The sequence below is a fragment of the Gavialis gangeticus genome, unplaced genomic scaffold (genome assembly GCF_001723915.1).
Source record: "Gavialis gangeticus isolate Ggan-Ray unplaced genomic scaffold, GavGan_comp1, whole genome shotgun sequence".
NCBI lineage: Eukaryota > Metazoa > Chordata > Crocodylia > Gavialidae > Gavialis > Gavialis gangeticus.
In genome coordinates, this window is record NW_017729002.1 from 15,386,132 (window position 1) to 15,404,870 (window position 18,739).

General features: G+C 47.4%; 1 protein-coding gene across 1 annotated transcript in view; it reads right to left on the bottom strand.

Moving 5' to 3' along the window:
- Window positions 1-245: 245 nt before the first annotated feature.
- Window positions 246-18,739, bottom strand: part of FAM234A (family with sequence similarity 234 member A) — an 86,433-nt gene continuing 67,939 nt past the window's right edge. The window contains exons 5-12 of the mRNA XM_019507507.1: window positions 16,103-16,233; window positions 9,357-9,489; window positions 8,332-8,470; window positions 6,542-6,682; window positions 5,684-5,762; window positions 4,824-4,976; window positions 3,788-3,890; window positions 246-3,633 (exon numbers count right to left, since the gene is read on the bottom strand). Coding sequence (XP_019363052.1) covers window positions 3,422-3,633; window positions 3,788-3,890; window positions 4,824-4,976; window positions 5,684-5,762; window positions 6,542-6,682; window positions 8,332-8,470; window positions 9,357-9,489; window positions 16,103-16,233 — 1,091 coding nt within the window. The 3' untranslated portion in view covers window positions 246-3,421. The remainder of the gene's footprint in view (window positions 3,634-3,787; window positions 3,891-4,823; window positions 4,977-5,683; window positions 5,763-6,541; window positions 6,683-8,331; window positions 8,471-9,356; window positions 9,490-16,102; window positions 16,234-18,739) is intronic.

An 18,739-nucleotide genomic window follows, 5' to 3' on the forward strand; every position in this document is an offset into this window, starting at 1 on the left:
CCTGCTATGCTGTAGGAGAATTCATGTTCCAAATGAAAGGGGAAATTTTGTACTTCACCTTCATGTAAAGCAGCAAGCTGTGTGATCATGAAGTGTCACTAGTTCCCCTCCTTTCAGAAGAGGTTTCCAGTCTTCAGGTCTCTTTTTCTTCCTTTTTTAAAGAAAGCGAAGCCCAGTTCTTCATTTCCTGAACTGTAGGGATACTTGAGCTAGTTAATCAACAAGCAGCAGTAAAAGCAGAGCACCAATGCAAAAAAGAATTTATTGGAATCATCACGTTTAAGCCAAGTCCTGTACAGCACAATTTGCAATAAGTTATAGAACCAGAACAAACAGTCTTAGTGTTAAACACACACCATGATACACACAGTGATTTATGCTACTATCACCCATCTGAGTTATTGAATCAAGGCACAAAGTAAATTATTCATTAAACACTGCAACAAACAGCAACAGGGGAAAAAGCAGTTAGAAAAAACTCTTGCCTCATTAGGAGGGGGCTGGTTTGGCACTGACATTTTAACCGAGCTGCCAAAGGGGCATCAGGAAGAGCTTTCCAAGAGCTTTGGAAATGTGATAACAGTAATGAAAGGCAAAAGCATCCCTGATGCTGCAAATCCAGCTCTCCTGCAGAAAGTCAGTGTGCTGACCTGGCAAGGGCAAGCATGTGCAGCACTTTGGGAAGGAAGAGGAAAAGCAGCCAGGAGAAGCTGTTTGCACACCACATATTCTTGATGCCCAGAATACATCCCTAGCACTCATGCCATTCAAGGGGCATTTCAGTGAGATGCAGGCAGCACAGTGATAAATAGAAATTAAATTAGCATGCAAGCATTGGACTTTCCCTATGTCCTAATCACAGTGCAACTTGCAGAGGCAAGCACACAAATTCCTGCTCAAGCAACCCAGCTGGAGGGTCATTAGGTGCACAAACCTGCCATCTTCACTGTGAACAGGACCAGTCCTGGGGTGTGGTCCACATTTACTGCTGAGCCAAGTCACATCACTGTGCCCAAGGAACCCAAGTGCCACTGGCATTCATCTCTTCCCCCTGCTAAGCAAGATAGAGGCTTGGCAAAGAGTAACGTGCTGTGCCTCCATCACTAAGAATGCTGGGTGAAAGGAAACTGCAACAGTGAAATAAAGGGAAACCTACCATTTGTAATCCAGGGTGCTTGGAGGTGTCACACAGCAGGGGAAGCAGCTCACAGCTCTGGTGGAGAATGGTCTGTTGGGGAGCCTTTTCCAGCCAACAAGAGCAGAAAGTCTGACATTCACACACTCCCTGACTGTTCTGCCCCAGAGTGGTGGAGCTCCACTGTGCTGCAGAGGCAAGCTGCTAGCACAGACTGACCTCACACCAACATCTTGCCTGCCAACTGGAAGTGCTCCCATTTGCAACCATGAGCACTGCACTGAGCAAGTAACCACCAGAATCACTACAATCCAGAGTGGAAGTCAAGCACAAGTGCATCTCCCTGCCAAAGCTCCTAGCAGGACTCCAAGCAGGAACCCAACTGCCAGACCAAACCACTAGCTGCTGCATCAGCAAACACCAGCAAGAGAAAAAGCAATCCATTCAGCCGGAAGAGGAAGAGTTAGTGATACACTCAGAGAGCACTGCCCAGCAGCAGCTGGAGACTCAGTGCATTTGTAATGGATGAGAGAACTGGCACAAGGACCTCTGCAGCCCTGAGCCATCTCCTCATTGTACAGTGTTTCTACACACAGCCCTCAAGCAAACCAAAGAGAGCCCAGTATTTGTTGAGAGCCCCCACTTACATGACCACACACAGGCCAGGGTCGCACAGTTGCATCCGCCTCCTGCATGGGAATCAGAGCAGCGAGAGGACTTGGCCGGGCTACAGTTCCATCACTGCACAGCACCCCACTTTGAAACCAAAACCCTCCCAGACCTGTCAGTAGGGCACTACTGCTCCCAGCAGCTTCTCCCCACACATTCCCATTCTGCTTTTGATTTCTGTTGTTCACTCACTGTTTTACTCCTGTCCCACCAGGGACTCAGCAGCACATGCATGGTCTCCCCAGCTGTACCATCTCCCCTTCACACAGCAGCTCCATACTCAAACCAAGACAGTAAATACCTACCATCGAGAGGGCAGGGCATCTATGAAGAAAAGCACCCACATGTCCATACCCATGAACTGATTTTATGGTAAAGGGGCAGAGTCATCCCATGATTAGAGCAGGGGACAAGGACTGGGAGTGCTCTTAAGCTTTTCTGCAGCTTTGCTACAAAACAGAAGGACCTTGCCACATCTTCTAGGGTCTCCCATCATCTTGAAACAGCTACCCTGTCTCTGTGGAACACTAAAGCATAGTTCTACTCTGAAGAACAGCTACAAACAGGTCCCAAGCAAGTTCTATTCTGCACACTTGAGCAGTTTCTCATAGTGTTCCTAGGGATCAACAAGCCAGGATTGGTCCATTCTGGCTCCCATATCATCTATAGCTGGGACCTGGCTAACAATTCTACCCTTGTTGCATGGACTGGAACAAAGCTGAGCTCCCTTTCCTAGAGCTGTGCCAGTGTTGCATGGTTAACAGGGGTGAAAAACAGCATACTCCTATTTTAGTCAGCAGCAGATCTAAGTGTACGGTGTGAAAACCAGCCTGGGAAGCAAGAGGCCTGTCTTTTGTATAAAAAAAGAAACAACACATTTTCTGCGTAGAACTACATTTTAGCCTGTGGCTCTCCTGGTCCAGATATATCAACCACTGCATTTCCTCTCAGAGGTCTGTCATTATCTACGTCTCACTGCTCTACTGCTGCTGAAGCCAGATATTCAGGTCTTTCAATGGAGAACAAGGGGAAGCAACCTCTGGCCAGTCAGCTGCTTGTAAAGGATGAAATTGCTACCTAAGGAGAATCAAGGCATATATATGGCCAAATAGAAAGGAAAATTCAACACCATGCAAGCAACCCCGCTCCTCCACCCTACACTGTCTCTCCTTGTCTCTCACTGTCATGGACATGTTCTCTCCTCAATGCAAACAACAAAGTCACCAACTCAGGTCTCCCCAGCAAACAGCTGTGCCTTCCTGTGGGTTATGGTTGGGAGGTACCAAGAAGTTAGGCCTAGCTGAGGTATGCTCTGCAGTGTAGTAGGTACTGTTTGATTTAGAAAGGGAAAGAGCCCTGTTTTCCTGAAGTGACAACTGAGGACTGTAGCCCCACTGGCTCAGAGGTTGGCTGTGCTGGCAGCCACTCATATAGGTACTTGGGTGCCCAGATTTTTTTGCTGCACTATTTTCTGGCCAGCCACATTTTAGCTTGTGGATCAAAAATGGTGACTTTATTTGAATCTGTTCTAGGTTTATCAAGTCCACTGCTGCAAGTGACAGGTGGCTCAGAGGAGACTGTGCTGGGGCAGCCTCTCCTGGGTCCATTTCAGTGAGTTCAGATTTGGCTCTGGAAGCGCATCCTGTAGAGGCGGTCCTTGATGTACTGCTCGCTGTCTCCTGACACCTGGCCTAGCCATATCACCTTACTGTCAGTGATGTCCTCTTTCAGTTTCCGTTTCATGACTGACACCAAGCCTGGCTCCTCACTGCTCTGAGGGCCTGTCAGCAGCACGTAGCACGCATGCCGGCTCCGCTCAAACAGCACAGCTGGAACAAAGAACAGAGGCACAGCTCCTTGGATGGGTAGGGAGTCTGTCAGAGCTCTGCCTCCACACCCAGTTTCAGAGCCAACTCTAAAGCTCTGTAAGAGTAAAGGGCCAAACAGCCAGGGGAGCCTGGCTTCTTGAGAAGCCACACTTACCATCAAAGACAACTATCTGCTCTGTGCTGTTGGCCAGCTCCAAGAGGGCATTAGGGTAAGAGGGATGAAACAGGTACAGGTTCTGGAAGGACACTCGGGATCGCTGCAACAAACAGAGAAGGGTCTGTGATGGAGCACTTCAGTACGCAACCCTGCTTCCATGTTCCTGAAATGCTGTCGTGGCAGGCAGGAAACACACCAGATTTGGCTCATCCCTGCTAGTTCATGCCAGGAGTCCAATGGGGAGGGAGTGTGCTCACAGTAGTAAATCAGTTCCAGCCCTGGTACCAATGACACTGGGTATGACTGGGGTCACTACCTATCTAACTCAGTTGAACTCTAGTGCCATCAAAACCAGGGCTAGAATTGATTTACTGTTGTGTAGCCGCCCAGTTACCATTTTTTTATTGTACAGTTCTTGACTTCTCTAAGCTGGTTCTCCCATGTGCAGGGAACACATAGCTGTTACAGAGGGGAGATCTGAAAAGATGTATGGACTGGGACAGTTATGGGGGACACACCTAGAGTGCCTGCCTGTGTCAGGCACACGTCATTCAGTGCAGGTCTGATACGGGCACAGCCCTTTTTGCCCCGCTTGTTCTGCTGTGCTAGTTACCTTTTTCTACTGAAGGTGTTGTTCAGTGGCAGAGAGATTGCTCCAGGACACTGAGGGACAGTTCAAACTTGACTGATCACCTAAGAGACTCCACATCCTCAGAACAAGTTCTACAGTGAATAGTCAAATCAAATTCTCCACTGACAGCTCCAGCACAGACTATTTTGTCATAGGTTGGCACATATTCAGACAGGGAACCCACTGATGCACCACAGGGTCTGAGCATGAACAGAGCCCTGAATTAGTGGCAATCTCTCTGACAGAAAAGACTGGAGCGATGTGTCCCTCCATGTATGCACATAACAGAGTACTCCCACCACAGGCCTTAGAATGTGCAAAGAGCAGATACGAAAATAAGAGACTAGGGATTCTGTAACTTCTGGTTGTAGATATATGCTATCACTGCTTGCCCGCCCTCACCGTCTCATTAGCCTCTGCCTGGTACTCCCCCCAGAAGAGGAACGTGGAACGATGATTTGCAGTAGGGAGGGTGGCTGGCCTGGGACTTCCTGCTCTTGAATTCAGCTCCAGCTCCCACTGAACTGCTCCAGAACCACTCCCAACAATCACAATCTGGCAGAGAAAAGACAAAGATTATTCTGGAGTACACAGAGCACTGACAGCTCTAGGGATCTGTAAACTTGTGAGAAGAGAGGTCAAATAGCCCTGCCCAGTTCTATGCCTTCCTGTGCATACAACATACTTGGCTATGTGGAAAAAGGGTCCCAGGCAGGATTTGAGAGACCAGAGGAACCCAGACTTTACCAGTAGGATGGCATGCCTGCCATTCTGAACCAGACCTCTAGCTCCTCTTGCTCTGGCCTGGGTCCCCTGACTGCCCTTGGCAGTCTGGTCCCTTTGCATTCTCTCTCTTCCTGTGCTTTTGCTGCCTTTCCAGTTGATATTTACAAGGTATACCCACAGGCCATAGCCATAAAATGTATAACGTGCCTCTGGAAGTCCCAAGGCATATGTGAACCAAGTCAATGCAAAGCCACATTTTACAGGCTGTTTCAGAGGAATCACGTGGTTTTTAAATTCACCTGACATCTAGCTCAGAAACTTGATGGAGGGAAAACAAAACAGCCTGGATTACCTTAGGGAACCTGCTGGGAAAGCCTTAAAATTGTCTAGATGCACATTCTCACCCCATACCATCAACACCTACCAAGAGAAGCAGCTCCCATCAACTGGCTGCAGCTCTGACTCCTTATACTCATCCAAACCCAGACTATAGTCAGCAAGGGAGCAGAGAAGGGAAAATCAAAGAACTTTCAAACCTTTTTCCTGTTGGGTCCAACTGTACTCTCAAGGACAATGTCAAGAACATCAGGTTTATAGTAACCAAGCACAGGCTTGCTGCAAGAAAGACAGGAAAAGGGCACTGAGACACTGTAGTGAGTAAGCTGGGGATCCGAGTGTCAGACTTAGTGCCTCCTTTTTTATCTGTCTGCACTCTCACAGCAATTGCTGCAGTGAGAGACCTCATTACTGCCTCCCTGGCTCAGACTGCTGCCTTCAACATTCCACATTACCACCTGGGCCAGACCCTTTGCTCCTTAAGCTGCCAAAGCTGCACTTGCATGCTACTTCTCTCTTGTGGGAGCTGTGACCTTAGGAGGGGAAGTACTTATATAATAAGGAAAGGTCATGTAGCCAATAATAGCGATCAGGGAAGATGAGGTATGACCATCCCCCTCCATGGCACACCCTGGGGAACAGGCCAGATTCACTCCACATGGAACAACTGCGAATTGAAGCTTGGCATTTTACGACAGAGCCATGGGTCTGGTGAGGCTGGCAACAGAACAAACGGCGACCTGGAAGGGAGAAGGAATGCAGCCAATGCCGTGACTTCTAGAAGTACCAGAGCACCTCCTCTGGCATGCTGCCAAAGCAGGCAGTGTCAGCAAGCTGGGCTGCGGGCAAAGGATAAGCTTCCCATGCTCTCTAGAAACACAGAGCTTCAAGCTCTTCCTTTTTGTGGTAACTGACTTTGCAAACAGAGGACATGTGACATGTTCATAGATGAAATGTGAACTTCACATAAGAGAGGCTTTGTGTTTCACTATTATGTTGGGTGTTACAGGCAAACTCTTGGAACAACTCCATTTCACTCCTACAGCAGCAAGTATTACCTCAGAATATGGGATGTGTTGAGAGTCCATAGGGATTCAAGATTTTGTCCACTGAGCAGCTCAGCCATATCTGACTTCACAACCAAGATATCCTCCTCTGATCTCCTGGGAAGCTTCACCATGTAACGAATGTCTCCAGAGCTACACAAGGAGGGAAGATGGCAAAAAACAACTGAACTTTCCAAATGGAGAATGACAATTTATTTTTGCTGTGCACCATGGAGGAATCAAAGGCTCTCATCCCAGCCAGAAGGAACAAAGGCTATATGAGGAAATGTCAGGCTCTGCTGAAGTTGATGTTTGGGAAGCACAGGCTGCTGGTTGTCCACTTTTTTAATGCAACTAGAAACTCTCTTTCCACAGACAGCAGCTCCCCCTTGCAGTCAGCCATCACGTCACATTACAAAAGGTTGGCTGAAAGCAAATGAAACCTTCCCTTGCACACAGACAACAAAAAAACCTTTGGTTTCTGTCCAGTGCAGGTGACTGTTAGAGCAGAGAATGTTTGGTTTGCACCCTTTGTTTCTCTCTGATGGATCATTATAATCTGGAAGTGCTCCCTTCTCAACCCTCCATGAAAGCTTTTTGTTACTACTTAGAAGTTCAGGTCTTGTCAAAAGAAGGTCTGACAAGAACTACAGTAGGGAAAATTTAACGTGTTCCCTGAAGCACTACACACCCAGTCAGCTCCTCCCAATCTACTTGTGCACTCAAACACACAACCTTAACTCTGAACTCATGCTTTATTCAAGTCCAAATCACATGACTGTCATTACAGTCCCCCATAAGCAATGCATCTCAGTGTAGCTGAGGCCTGAGAGTTAAGTGTATTTTAGTGCGAGTGTACAGAAGTGGGCACCTGTATAGCGAACTGAAAATGAGCCTACTGAGGAATGAGCACGCATGTGTTGGCATAAGAGTTTAAAAAGCTGTGAATCTGAAGGCTGGTTCAATTGGCAAAGGTCTGGATTTTGAAGGCTTGCAGAAACAGCAACAGCCACAATTCAATTTGCTGATAACAATAAATTGCATCTTGTGGGCAGTATCTCACTTGTATCAACTAATTTTAGTCTTAAATCAGGGGTTGGCAACCTACAGCCCGCAAGCTGCATCCAGCCTGCAGTGGTAGGGGGAGGGGCCAGAGGAATCAGCAACTGGGTGACAGTGGCACCCCACCCTGTTTAAATGTTTGCTGATCCCTTGTTTAAATGTTTGCTGATCCCTGGTTTAAGCAAATTTGAACTGGGGTATCCCAAGCCTGAAACGTGGTAAAAACCACAGAAATCAGAAATGGAGAATACATTACATTGCCCAGTCCATATCCCTGGGCCAGTGCACAGGAATGGGATAAGCAGGGCATTCCACAAGACTTTCTTGCCTAGTTATAAAAGTCCCTGTTGCTTGGGGCTTCCACTTTTTCCCATCACTAGGCAATGCCACAGCCTGACAGATATCTCATGGATAGGAGTATTTTCTTCCTGATTAGGTTTGACTTCTCTCTAAAATTTAGGTCTCCCCCCTCTAGTTCCCAGGTCTTTTCTGGTCCTTACATTTTCCCCTACGCAAGCTCACACAATTATATCCCCTTCACCTTGCTGTCTCTCAGTGAGACAATGCCTTCTGCCTCCTCCTCACTGTGGTACACAGACAGGCTCTTGGGCGAGTCAGAAACAACACTGGAAAGGATTCTCTGACAGACAATGCCAGTCCCCTCATCTCCCCCTGGCAACTGAAACAGACTTTGAGCCCTCCAATTCAATCACAAGACAAGAGAGCTGTCTTGCTGCTACCTGAGAAGGGATATGTGATGTGAGCTGCTCTCAATCTTCTTCTCCCATTGAGGATCTTGCTTAAGGCTGACTAATTTAGGTTCCATTCCAGTTGCCATACTGTAGAGATCCTTCAAGGAGTAGCCATAGAGAGAATTTACTGTGCAGAGAGAGAACACAATGAAAATGGAAAATTACTTTGGCTTTTGTGCAACCTGCAGAACCACTGTGCCTGGCCTACCAGTAGACCAGCTACCAAAATTGCACTGCCCCTCAGCTCCACAATGCTGCAAGCCCAGACAGCTCCGCGCCACGGGAGAACAGCATGCATGGAGCTGGGCTACATAGCCACATGAATGTGTACTGCTACTCAGTGGCAGAGCTCTGGCTGGTTGGCAGCGTCAGGGGTGTATAGAAGCACAGTTCCAGGGGCATGTAGCTGCACAGAGCTGTGTTCATGCAATATGAGTTGGAGGCATGCAAGGAGCCAGGGTTGTGCAGCAGTATGAAGCTCTGACTAAACATGGCTAACAATGCTGAACAGCCTTAGTTATGTGCTGCTGCCTGGCCAGAACAACACACTGTCACATGCCCCTGGCTCCTCATAGGCGTAAGCCACCTGGTTCCACACTGCATGAATGTGGCTGCATGCAGCCACATGCCTCTAGACCCATGCTGCTGCCCGGTCTGGACCAACATTGCTGCCCAAATGCAGCCCCATGGGTGTGGCCAGGGCCCAGGGTAAGTTTGATACCTTTGCTCTAAACCACCTCCTCTCCTCTCAGAAATCATGTGTCAATCTTTGGAAAGCACAAACCAGCTTACTTCACACGCACTGCCTACATGCCAAGGAGAGTTCACCAAGTTCATAATAAGTCTTATTTTCAGCAACAGGGCTCCCTTTGCCTGTGAAGCTCAAATGGCTGTTTTATAAACTAGAAGCTAAACTTTCAAGTCAGTCATATTTCAGCAAATACCCTTCCAAAAGGACTGCTCAGTACCATGTGTGCGGTTGTCTGTAGAATGCAGCCAGTAACAAACCTTACCTGTATGGAAGAGAAGGTAGTTGGAGCCCGTTTTTGTAGCGTACATTAGATAAACTGCCTTTCTGCCCAAACCCAGTCGTGCAGGGAAACCGACCTGATTGCCATTTTTTCCTGAAAGGATGTAGGTTTTAATCTACAGAGAAAAATAAAATAAGAGGAAACAGACAACAGAAATGCAGGTCAGTGTGCTACTGCTGCTGCTACACAAATGCAAACTCATCCCAAACCTGAGAGGGTGACAGTTTTGCATGGTTCAGTGGGTCATTATGGACAGCTTATGAGTCTGGGAACACACCCTCTTTGAGGCTCCCTTATCTTTAAGCAGCTTCATCCACAAAACTGGAAGACATTTCACAATGAAGTTAAATGAAGACATTTCATTTAACTTAAGATGCTTCTAAATAATTCCCAACATAATCATCCAGCCATTAGGAGTCCCTACCATTATTGAGGATCCAGCCTATAAGCCCCAGTTTTCACTTTCTGAAATGGTGTGATGGCGGGTTCAGCTCTATTGACAGTAGCATTAGTGACTGTGTGTAACTATTGCTTTGTGCATTTCTCCCATTGTGTTGGATAACATGAGATTTAGGCTTTAGATAACATGTGTCATACTCATCTATCCCAAATCGTGAGTTAACTTGTGAGCAGTGAAGTAAATGGCTATGCAAACACAGCAGGCGTGCTACCTCTTACTGCTTTATTGTGACATGTTGAATTGCTGGTGAGGACACTGCATTTTCCCTTTACTCTTCCTGTCCTGTCCTCTTCCAATACCAGCCAATTTTTAGCTTCCATTTGGAACAGCCTCCAGAAAGAGAAGCAAGAGGCACTTAAATGTTCTACACCAGGCAAGGCCAATCTGTACCACAGGTGCCACATGTGACATGTGCAGCCTCTGTGTATACCAGTTTGGGGAAGGAACAAGCAGCACAGCAGCAGATGAAACAGGAAGCATAAAACAATGCAGCAAATTGGACAGGAGGCACAAAGCAGGAAGTAGAGAGCAGAGTAGCAGATGGAGCAGGTTGCACAGGGCAGGGAGCAGAAAGCAGAGCTGTGGACTGGGTAGGGGAAAGGGATCAGAGTGGCACCTGGGAAGTGAGCAGGGTTAATTTGTGGCATGCCTGCCAAAAAGGTTGGCTCCCACTGGTCTATATGACAAAGTCATGAACACAGGGTGCCTACTTATACATAGGCACTGAGACTGTTCCAACGCATTGTAATTACAGCACATTGGAGCAAATTCAATTAATCAAGTCTGCTGGAACGTGGTAATTACTGCACTTCAGCAGACTCCAGCATCACGTGTTAGCATCCCAGACTTCAGCGTCACTTGTATCAGCATTTCTGTGCTGAAAAATGGTGGTGGGGATGCTTTAACTAAAGCTCATTTGACGAGCTTTAGTTAAAGCACCTCTGCTGCCATTTTTCAGTACAGAAACACTGAGCACATGACACTCTGGGTGCTTTAGAGTGGCTCTTGGACCTGCTCTAATTAAAGAGCCCTCTCCCCCGGCCCACCTCCTCCCAAGAGCATGTGTATAAATGCCCACAAGGCCTGGATGGTACTTGAACCTCAGAAGCTATGAATCACAGACAAGAATGACAGCACCTCAGCAAACTTAAATCCAATATCAGCATGCCAAGACAGTATGAAACTAAGCTCCTTTTAAGGCTCTATACAGAAAGCAGCAGTGCTAAGGTGCTAACTCAAATTAAGAACCCAGCCCTATGCCTTTCGAAGTCAGCAGTAGGACTCTATTCACTGACCTAGGAAACCTCTGACCACAGATACATTTTTAGATGTAAGCTTTCTGTTCCAGCCCAATATTCCAGAAATTCTTTGGCCACAAAAAAACAAAGGGACCAAAACCAAGCTCAGTCATATGACTGGGCAAAAATCATATCTAGCAGAGCCAGCAGGCAAGACTGCATGTGATGGAGAAGTTAGAGGGATGGCGTCTAAAGACCAAATATATCTGGGAGTGGTAACTGATGGTAAGGGCTGCACAGAGAGTACACGTAAGAACATCATTTCTGCAGATCAACAACATAAGAACTCCTGACTACTCACTTCCACTACCAACCCAGCTCAAGGTACAGGGAGAGAACAACAAACTTGACAGTTCCCTCTGTGTGCAGAAGGATACAGATTTTGCCCAGTCATTAGTTGTTATCCCTTATGGAGAGCTGCATTTTCCTGGTTATTTCTGAAGCCATTAAACTCTGGTACTGAATCAATTCCCAAAGACAACAGCAGCCAGTGACATTTATAGGCTGGGTTGGAAAAATGGCTAGTGAATCTGACCTGCCCTTCACTGTAGTTTAATAAACATAAATACATGAGGTGAAAAGAAGCTATGCTCTAATTACTGCTTTGCACCACTGTGTTTGTTTCCAAGATCTCACCAAGAGTGGTCTTCTAAACACCAGCACCCCACAGGGCTGTAAGGAAAACAGGCCCTGCCACAACACACAGGTTTCCTTTCCCACTGCCTACAGCCTGAAGCTGCTGACCCTCTAGAGAAAGCCAAAATATAGGCAACATCCTTGCTGCTGATCAGAATCATTTAACTCTAAGAAGTTCAGCAGTAGCAGAGCCAGTTCACAGAAATACTGCACCACTCTTCCAAAGAAACTTTTCCAAGCTGCAGAAACTTAATGTGAGCCACCCACAGCATGAGCTACAGTCCACCTAATGTAGAAAGACATCTCTTAAATAACAATGCCCTTTTGTTTAAAAGCTGGCAGAAGCTAAACCAAGTCCCTTAGTAGAGGGGCAGGAGGAGGAGTAAGGAGGGCTTCACACTGTGATGACTGTAAAATTAAACAGAATAAAGAAACTCTAAAGCCACTGACAAGGCTTTGCACGTATGGCTTGTGTTCAACTATTTCTTGGCTCCTTGAGATACAAACTGCAAGATAAGAATAAGACAATTAGCAAGGGAAACAAGTGAGAAGGAAGTAAAATAGAGGGGATGTAGGAGTTAGAGATGGTGGAATTTCCGATGACCTTGATAACAGTGATGCCTCAAACAGTGAAAACAAGGGCTACTCGAAACCCTGAAGTTATGGGGTTTCTTCACCTTGGTTAGTCTTTTAGAGTGGCTTAAGGTTTGTCTATATACAACCCCCCCACTTTAAGCATATCATTATTATTATGTATATCATTGTTACATACACAAATCTGGGCTGAGCCATTATGACTCAGGAAAGGGACCCTGGAGTCACTGTAGATAGGTCTCTAAACATGTTGGCATGATGTGCAGCAGGATCCAAGAAAGACAATAAAATGTTGGAAAATCATTAAGAATAGAAAGGAATTGAAAACACTGTTATGCCACTGTGTAAATCCACAGTGCATCCACATCTCGAATACCAAGTTCAATTCTGTACTCCACATCTTAAAAGAATAAATGGGAAGCAGATAAAGTACAGAGGCAACTAAGATGGTCAGGGGTATGGAGTAGCTGCTGTACAGGACAGATTAAAAAAGGAGAGGGCTGATGGGAGGATGTGATAGAAATCTATAAAAATCATAAAAAGTATGGATAAAGTGAACAGGACACTGTAATTCACCAAGTCCCAGAACACAAGAACTAGGGGGCACCCACTGAAATAAGCATTAGGCAAGTTTAAAATAAACCAGAGGAATCACTTTTATTACGCAGTACTCTTTCCAATGATGGCTCAGGGCAGCTTACAATAAGAGAGAAAACTAATAAAAACAGGTAGAACATTAAAATAAGATATAAAACAAAAACTCCCTGAATGATATCACAGCTTAGTCTTACTTGATTAAAGAGGCAGATAGTATAACCAAGTTCAAAAAAGGATTAGCCAAATTCATGGAACACACGTCTATTGGGTGCCACGGTCAGAAATAAGGTACTGAGCTAGATGGACCATTGATCAGAACCCACTGTGGAATTTCTTATGTTCTTATTTATAATATGGTACTGCTATCTTTTAGCGTTGATCAACATTCACATTAGTACAAAGTTATTTTATAATGGAATAACTATTCATAGAATCATAGAAGTAGGGTCGGAAGGGACCTTGTAGATCTTCAAGTCTGACCCCCCATCTGGGCGGGAGAAAAACTGGACTCAAATACAGGAAAGAATAAGTAACACTACCACTTACTAAAGGCGCACAGATACATCAGTCCCATATCAGAACAGCAACAATATAAGGAAAAGTGATAGTATCGGCAATCACCTTTTTTGGTTGATGCGGCTGATAAAGAGGCCAATAAATTCTCCATGCATGCGCAGTCAGCGCAGCATGCAGACAGCTAGGAGCACAGCCCGGCAGCATGGAAAGCAGCTGGGTCCAGCTGATAAGTCTGTTGTGAGGAAAGGGGCGTTGGGGGGGCAGATCAAGGCCCCAGTGGTGAGGGAGGGAGCAGGGCAGGGACAGGCCCTGCACAACCAGGATGGAGCTACAAGTGGAGACTGGGGAAGCTCCTATTGCTATGTGCACCCTGGGAGGGCATGGGGGGCATGCCCCTGGATCTGCATGGGGCAAGGACAGGCTGCCGCTGCAGGCTGGAGTCAGGGGTGGTGCCAGGTTCTTTCTGATGAGTGGGGGTGGTTGGGCCGGGGCTATGTTCGGGGTGGGCAGTGCTGGGAAGAGGTGTCGGGGGGCTACAGCAAATTTTGGGGTGGCTGCAGCTCCCCTGCCCCCGTAGAACCTGTGGCAGAAGGCCACCTCTGTCTCTCCCCAAAAACTCTGCTCTGTGACAATTTGGTTAGGATGGGCCCTGCTGAGGGTACACACCTTACCCTATCTCTTTAGATAACCTGAGCTAGATACATTCCTGAGGGAGGGGGGAAACTAGCTCCCTCTGCCTACGTGACTGGCATCACATACCTGGGTGAGGGGTTTGGGCTCCCTGGGGAGCTGGGAACTGCTAGTCTGCCCAGCAACTAGTGATGCATTTCAAGTTGGTTGGCTGACAGCCAACAGGTGCTGGCCTCCATTGGACCAGGTAAATGAGGTCATAAGGGCTATATAAGTTAAGGACTGCCCAGGAAGGGGGTGGGCAGCAGCCATGAGGAAGACTCAGAGAGAGAGAAGAGCTGGACCATCTGAAACTTGCTCTCTCTCAAAACTCATGATCAAGGAACTGCCGGTCTCCAGAGGGAATCTCCACCCACCTCTGGATGATACTCGTGAGTAAGCTACCTGAGATCTAGGTAGATATACAGCTTGCAGTAACTCAGATGTGTGATCAAAGGCTACCCAGCCATGCCAGTTTCCTCTATGGGATTTCTCTGATATTGCTCTACCCTTTACCCTATTCCAAACCTACACCAATAAAGTTCTCCTTTGTATCTAGTGTGGGAGACTTATTGGGAGTGGGTCTAGATTATGTCTTGGGGTCCCCTTGGTTCAGCTGACTAAGGGAGACCACTACTTGTGCTTCTGACTGAGGGAAGCATCCCAAGTTCTTGAAGTGAATCAAGTACCCTCGAAGCCTACTAGGCCTGTGTTTCCTAAGGTGCGCAGAGCCAGAATCAAGCCCATCCGTGGGTGGTGGCACCGTTACCCCCAGGCTAGCCAGTGTGTTCTAGGAAGGGGGTCAGCCAGATGTGAGGCACCTGCAGGGAGGCACTTGGAGCCTGGAAGGTGGTTGGGCACAGTGAGGTGGGTGGCTCAACACAGAAGCACCCCCTACTGGCTCGCGACAGACCCCACCCAGCACCGCTACCTGCCCCAAGCGCAGCCCGGCTCAGCCCCTACACCAGGAAGAGCCTGGTGCTTCCCCAGCCTACGGCAGTAGCCCACCTTCACCCCACACAGATCCGGGGGCACACCCCCCCCCCCCCCCTCAGGGGGCACGTAGTGGCAGAAGCCCCCCCCGGACGAGCCCCTTGCGGCTCCATCCTGCATTCTGCCCCAGCCCCACTTCCTCCTTCACCGTTGAGGCCTCAATCACCCCCTCCCCCCACAACAGACTTACCAGCCGGATGCCACTCTCCATGCTCCCTGGCTACATATTGGAATTAGATCGGTATCGGCCAATATGGCTCGCTAAAGATTGGGCATTGGTATCAGCCCAAAAAATCTCTGTTGGTGCACTCCTATGACTTACTAGTCACCTTAATACTATTCCTACTGAGAGCTATTTCAGCAAAGCTATACTAATACATAAACCTGAGTTATAACTAACCAACATGCTTTATAGTAGCACAAAAACTGTGTGTAGAGTACACCTCAACTTAATTGCAAGTTTGAGGACAACACTGAGGACAGTGCCCTTTTAAAAACAATAGTTCTGACAAAGCATGTGCATTTACCATCCAGAGTCCAGCTCTAATATTTTAAAACCCACAGTTCCTGGGGTTGTTTGTTCAAGCTTTACCTTTCTCTGAGTCTGAGCAACAGGACAAAGCCAAGGAAATTTTGCTTTTAACTGTATATCCAATGGATGACCATCAAACTCAGCAGGGCAATGTTTACTCCAGAGTTAGTTTCTTTGGATTTTTTTTTTTTAAATCAAACACTTTCTAATGATTTGGAGATTTGTAAAAGATGTGTACTGAGCCCAAAGCTGCACAAATTGGTCTCTTCTGCATGGCAAAAAAGAAGGGGAACTGGCCTCTTGAAATATGCTAGCTTCAAAGAGGCTTAAATAGATATTTCACATTTTAGAATAGTTCAGTGAAGATAAGCAACACTTCTAGTATGGCTAGCAGTACATGCAAAGCCTCTATCATGACTTTAAGGTGCTGTACCTCTTCTCTCACAGTGGTAAAGATCAACAGGTCCCGAACACTGTCCCCATCAACATCTGGGATTTTTAACAAAGGAGTCATCAGTGTATAATTAGCTCCAAAGTTGTTAGTCTGTCTCCACAGAGCTTCCCCTGAAAAACAATTATTCCTGTTACTGGGAAACATTTGATAAATTGTGCTTAAACACTTAATAGCTCTTCAAAATTAAGGAGCAATTTGTCTTAAGCAGTACTATTCTCCCAGCGACTGCAAACAAACCAGTCACCACTATCATTACCTAGTCTTGCACCCCACAAAGCATTAGACTCCATACTCTGTAGTTGAGCATCATCTTTGCATTTTAATCATCAACCCAAGACCTTGAACAGTCTAATTTACCCATGACTTTCATACTGGACCACCCTGAATAGAATGGGTCTAAAGTACAGCTGACAAAAAACTCTTTTTCCCAGTCCTAAAGCAATAGGTGGGGTTGGGCTTAACAGATAACCCATAAAAAGATATAACCTGTCAGCATGTGTTTTCTTTAAAGAACATATATACTGCATTCATTCACATACCACATGCAGCATTCCCTCAAAAATCAATGATAGAAATTGGGGGGGGGTGTCTTAAACAGGGGAAACTGATTTACATAAGGGCTGAAGACTCTGGCTGCATGGAGTAGGGCAGGATTTACTGCCTCACTGCCCCCTCTCCCTGCTGCATGCCCAACTACTACCCATTTAATCCTTTCACAGCTGCTACAGAGTTAAAATTTTTACAGTGTTGGTCTACACCAGGGGTCAGCAACCCCTCGCATGCATGCCAAGCATGGCACACAAGGCCATTTTGCTCAGCACACCACCACCAGCCCTGGCTCTAAGCAGCTCCTGCAGCCACAGAGCCCAAGCTGCTCCCAGCAGGCAGCTGGGAAGCTGGAAGCCCTGCTGCAAGCAGACTGGGCTCCGTGAGCTGGCTGCAGCTGGAAGGCTGCAAACAGCTGCTCCGGGATCCAACATGTCAGTACTCCAGCACCTTCCAATGTAGGCATTGTGGTTTTTTCAGCACTCCAGCCAAAAAATGTTGCCTACCCCTGGTGTACACATAATTAGCCTATGGCCATGAGTGGGTTAACTCTGTAGCTGTTGCAGTAGCAGCATGTTGCATGCGAAGGGGGGGAAAGGCTGATGTGAGGACTTTGCTTCCCTCTGCCTGCAGCAGCAAGTTAGACCACCCATTCCCCTAACCTTTTACTTCAAGGAAAAAATCTTTTTTGCTTCATTCTGCCTTCCCCAAACAAGGTGCACTTCTTAAGTGAGGATGGATGATGTGCAAAGTATGCTGTAGTACCCAGCAAATGCAGGTAAGTACATTCCCAGTTTTCTGTTCTTCCAAAATGTGCCCATTGGCTGTAGGTAACATTCCAACTCTCAACCACATGCAGTGTCAGGCTAGAGGATTTTTTTTAGAATAATCTAAACAATCTTAAATAAAAATGCAAAGACAAAATTGTTCCCTCGCTACAAGATCGGTTCAGAAGTGAAAGTCCCCCTGCACAGAAGCAAACATCTGCTTACTGTCACAAAGACATCTGTGCTCAACAGCAAGGAAACTGTACACTGTCCAAAGTAATTCAGAGAGGGCTGCAGTCCACAAGTTTAAAACATTTTCAAAGTTTTACAACAACATGGAAACACATTTTAATTCTTACTCCCTCAGATTTGGAAGAGGGGAAGTCTTCTGTGGAGCACCAGGAAGCTGAGAATCTTGGAATCAAAATCTCATAGTATAACAGTAGAGGTGCACCAATATATCAGTCCATATCATATCAGCACTGATAAAAGGAAAATTGACATATTGGCAATCGGCTTTTGTTTTTTTGGCAGATGTGGCCAATGATGTCACTGATACATGCTGCCTGCATGCATGCAGCCACAGCATGCACATAGCCAGAAACACAGTGACAGCTTGGAGAGCTGTGTCCAGCTGGTAAGTCTATGGGGGGAAGGGATGGAAGGGGTGTGGTGTGTGGGGCAGGGGAGGTGGGGGGGGCAGATCAAGACCCGCATAGTTAGGGAGGGAGTGGGGCTGGGGCAGATGCTGCCCAGCCAGGACAGGACGGGGCAAGGGACGGAGCTGTGGGTGGCTCATCTGGGCGGGTGGGGATGAGAGCAGCTTCCACAGCTGCACGCACCCCCAGGGGAGGCATGGGGGTATGTGTCCCCTAGATTTGTGCCTGGGGTGAGGGCAGCCTGCTTGCTATGGGCTGCACCAGCCTCTTCTTGGCAGGGGGGGCAGGTGGTGGCAGCACTGGGAGGGTGGACTACGGTGAGGCCATAACTCTCCTCCCAGTGCTGCCTGCCCCAAGCACAGCACCAGCCCACTTACCCCACCAAAAAGATGCTGGCGCAGCCACTGGCTCAAGCCCACAGCAGGCAGCCCACTTTCACCCTCACCCTCACCCCGTGCACAAATCTGGTAGGTACATGCCACCCCCCTCCCCCCCATCCCCCAAACGACCTACCCATGGCTCTGTCCCGTGTCCTGCCCCAACTAAGCTGGGCAGTGCCTACTCCTGCCCCACTCCTTCACCATAGGGGCCCCAAACTTCCCCCCCATGCCCCTTCCCTCCCACACAAACCTTCCCCCCCCCAC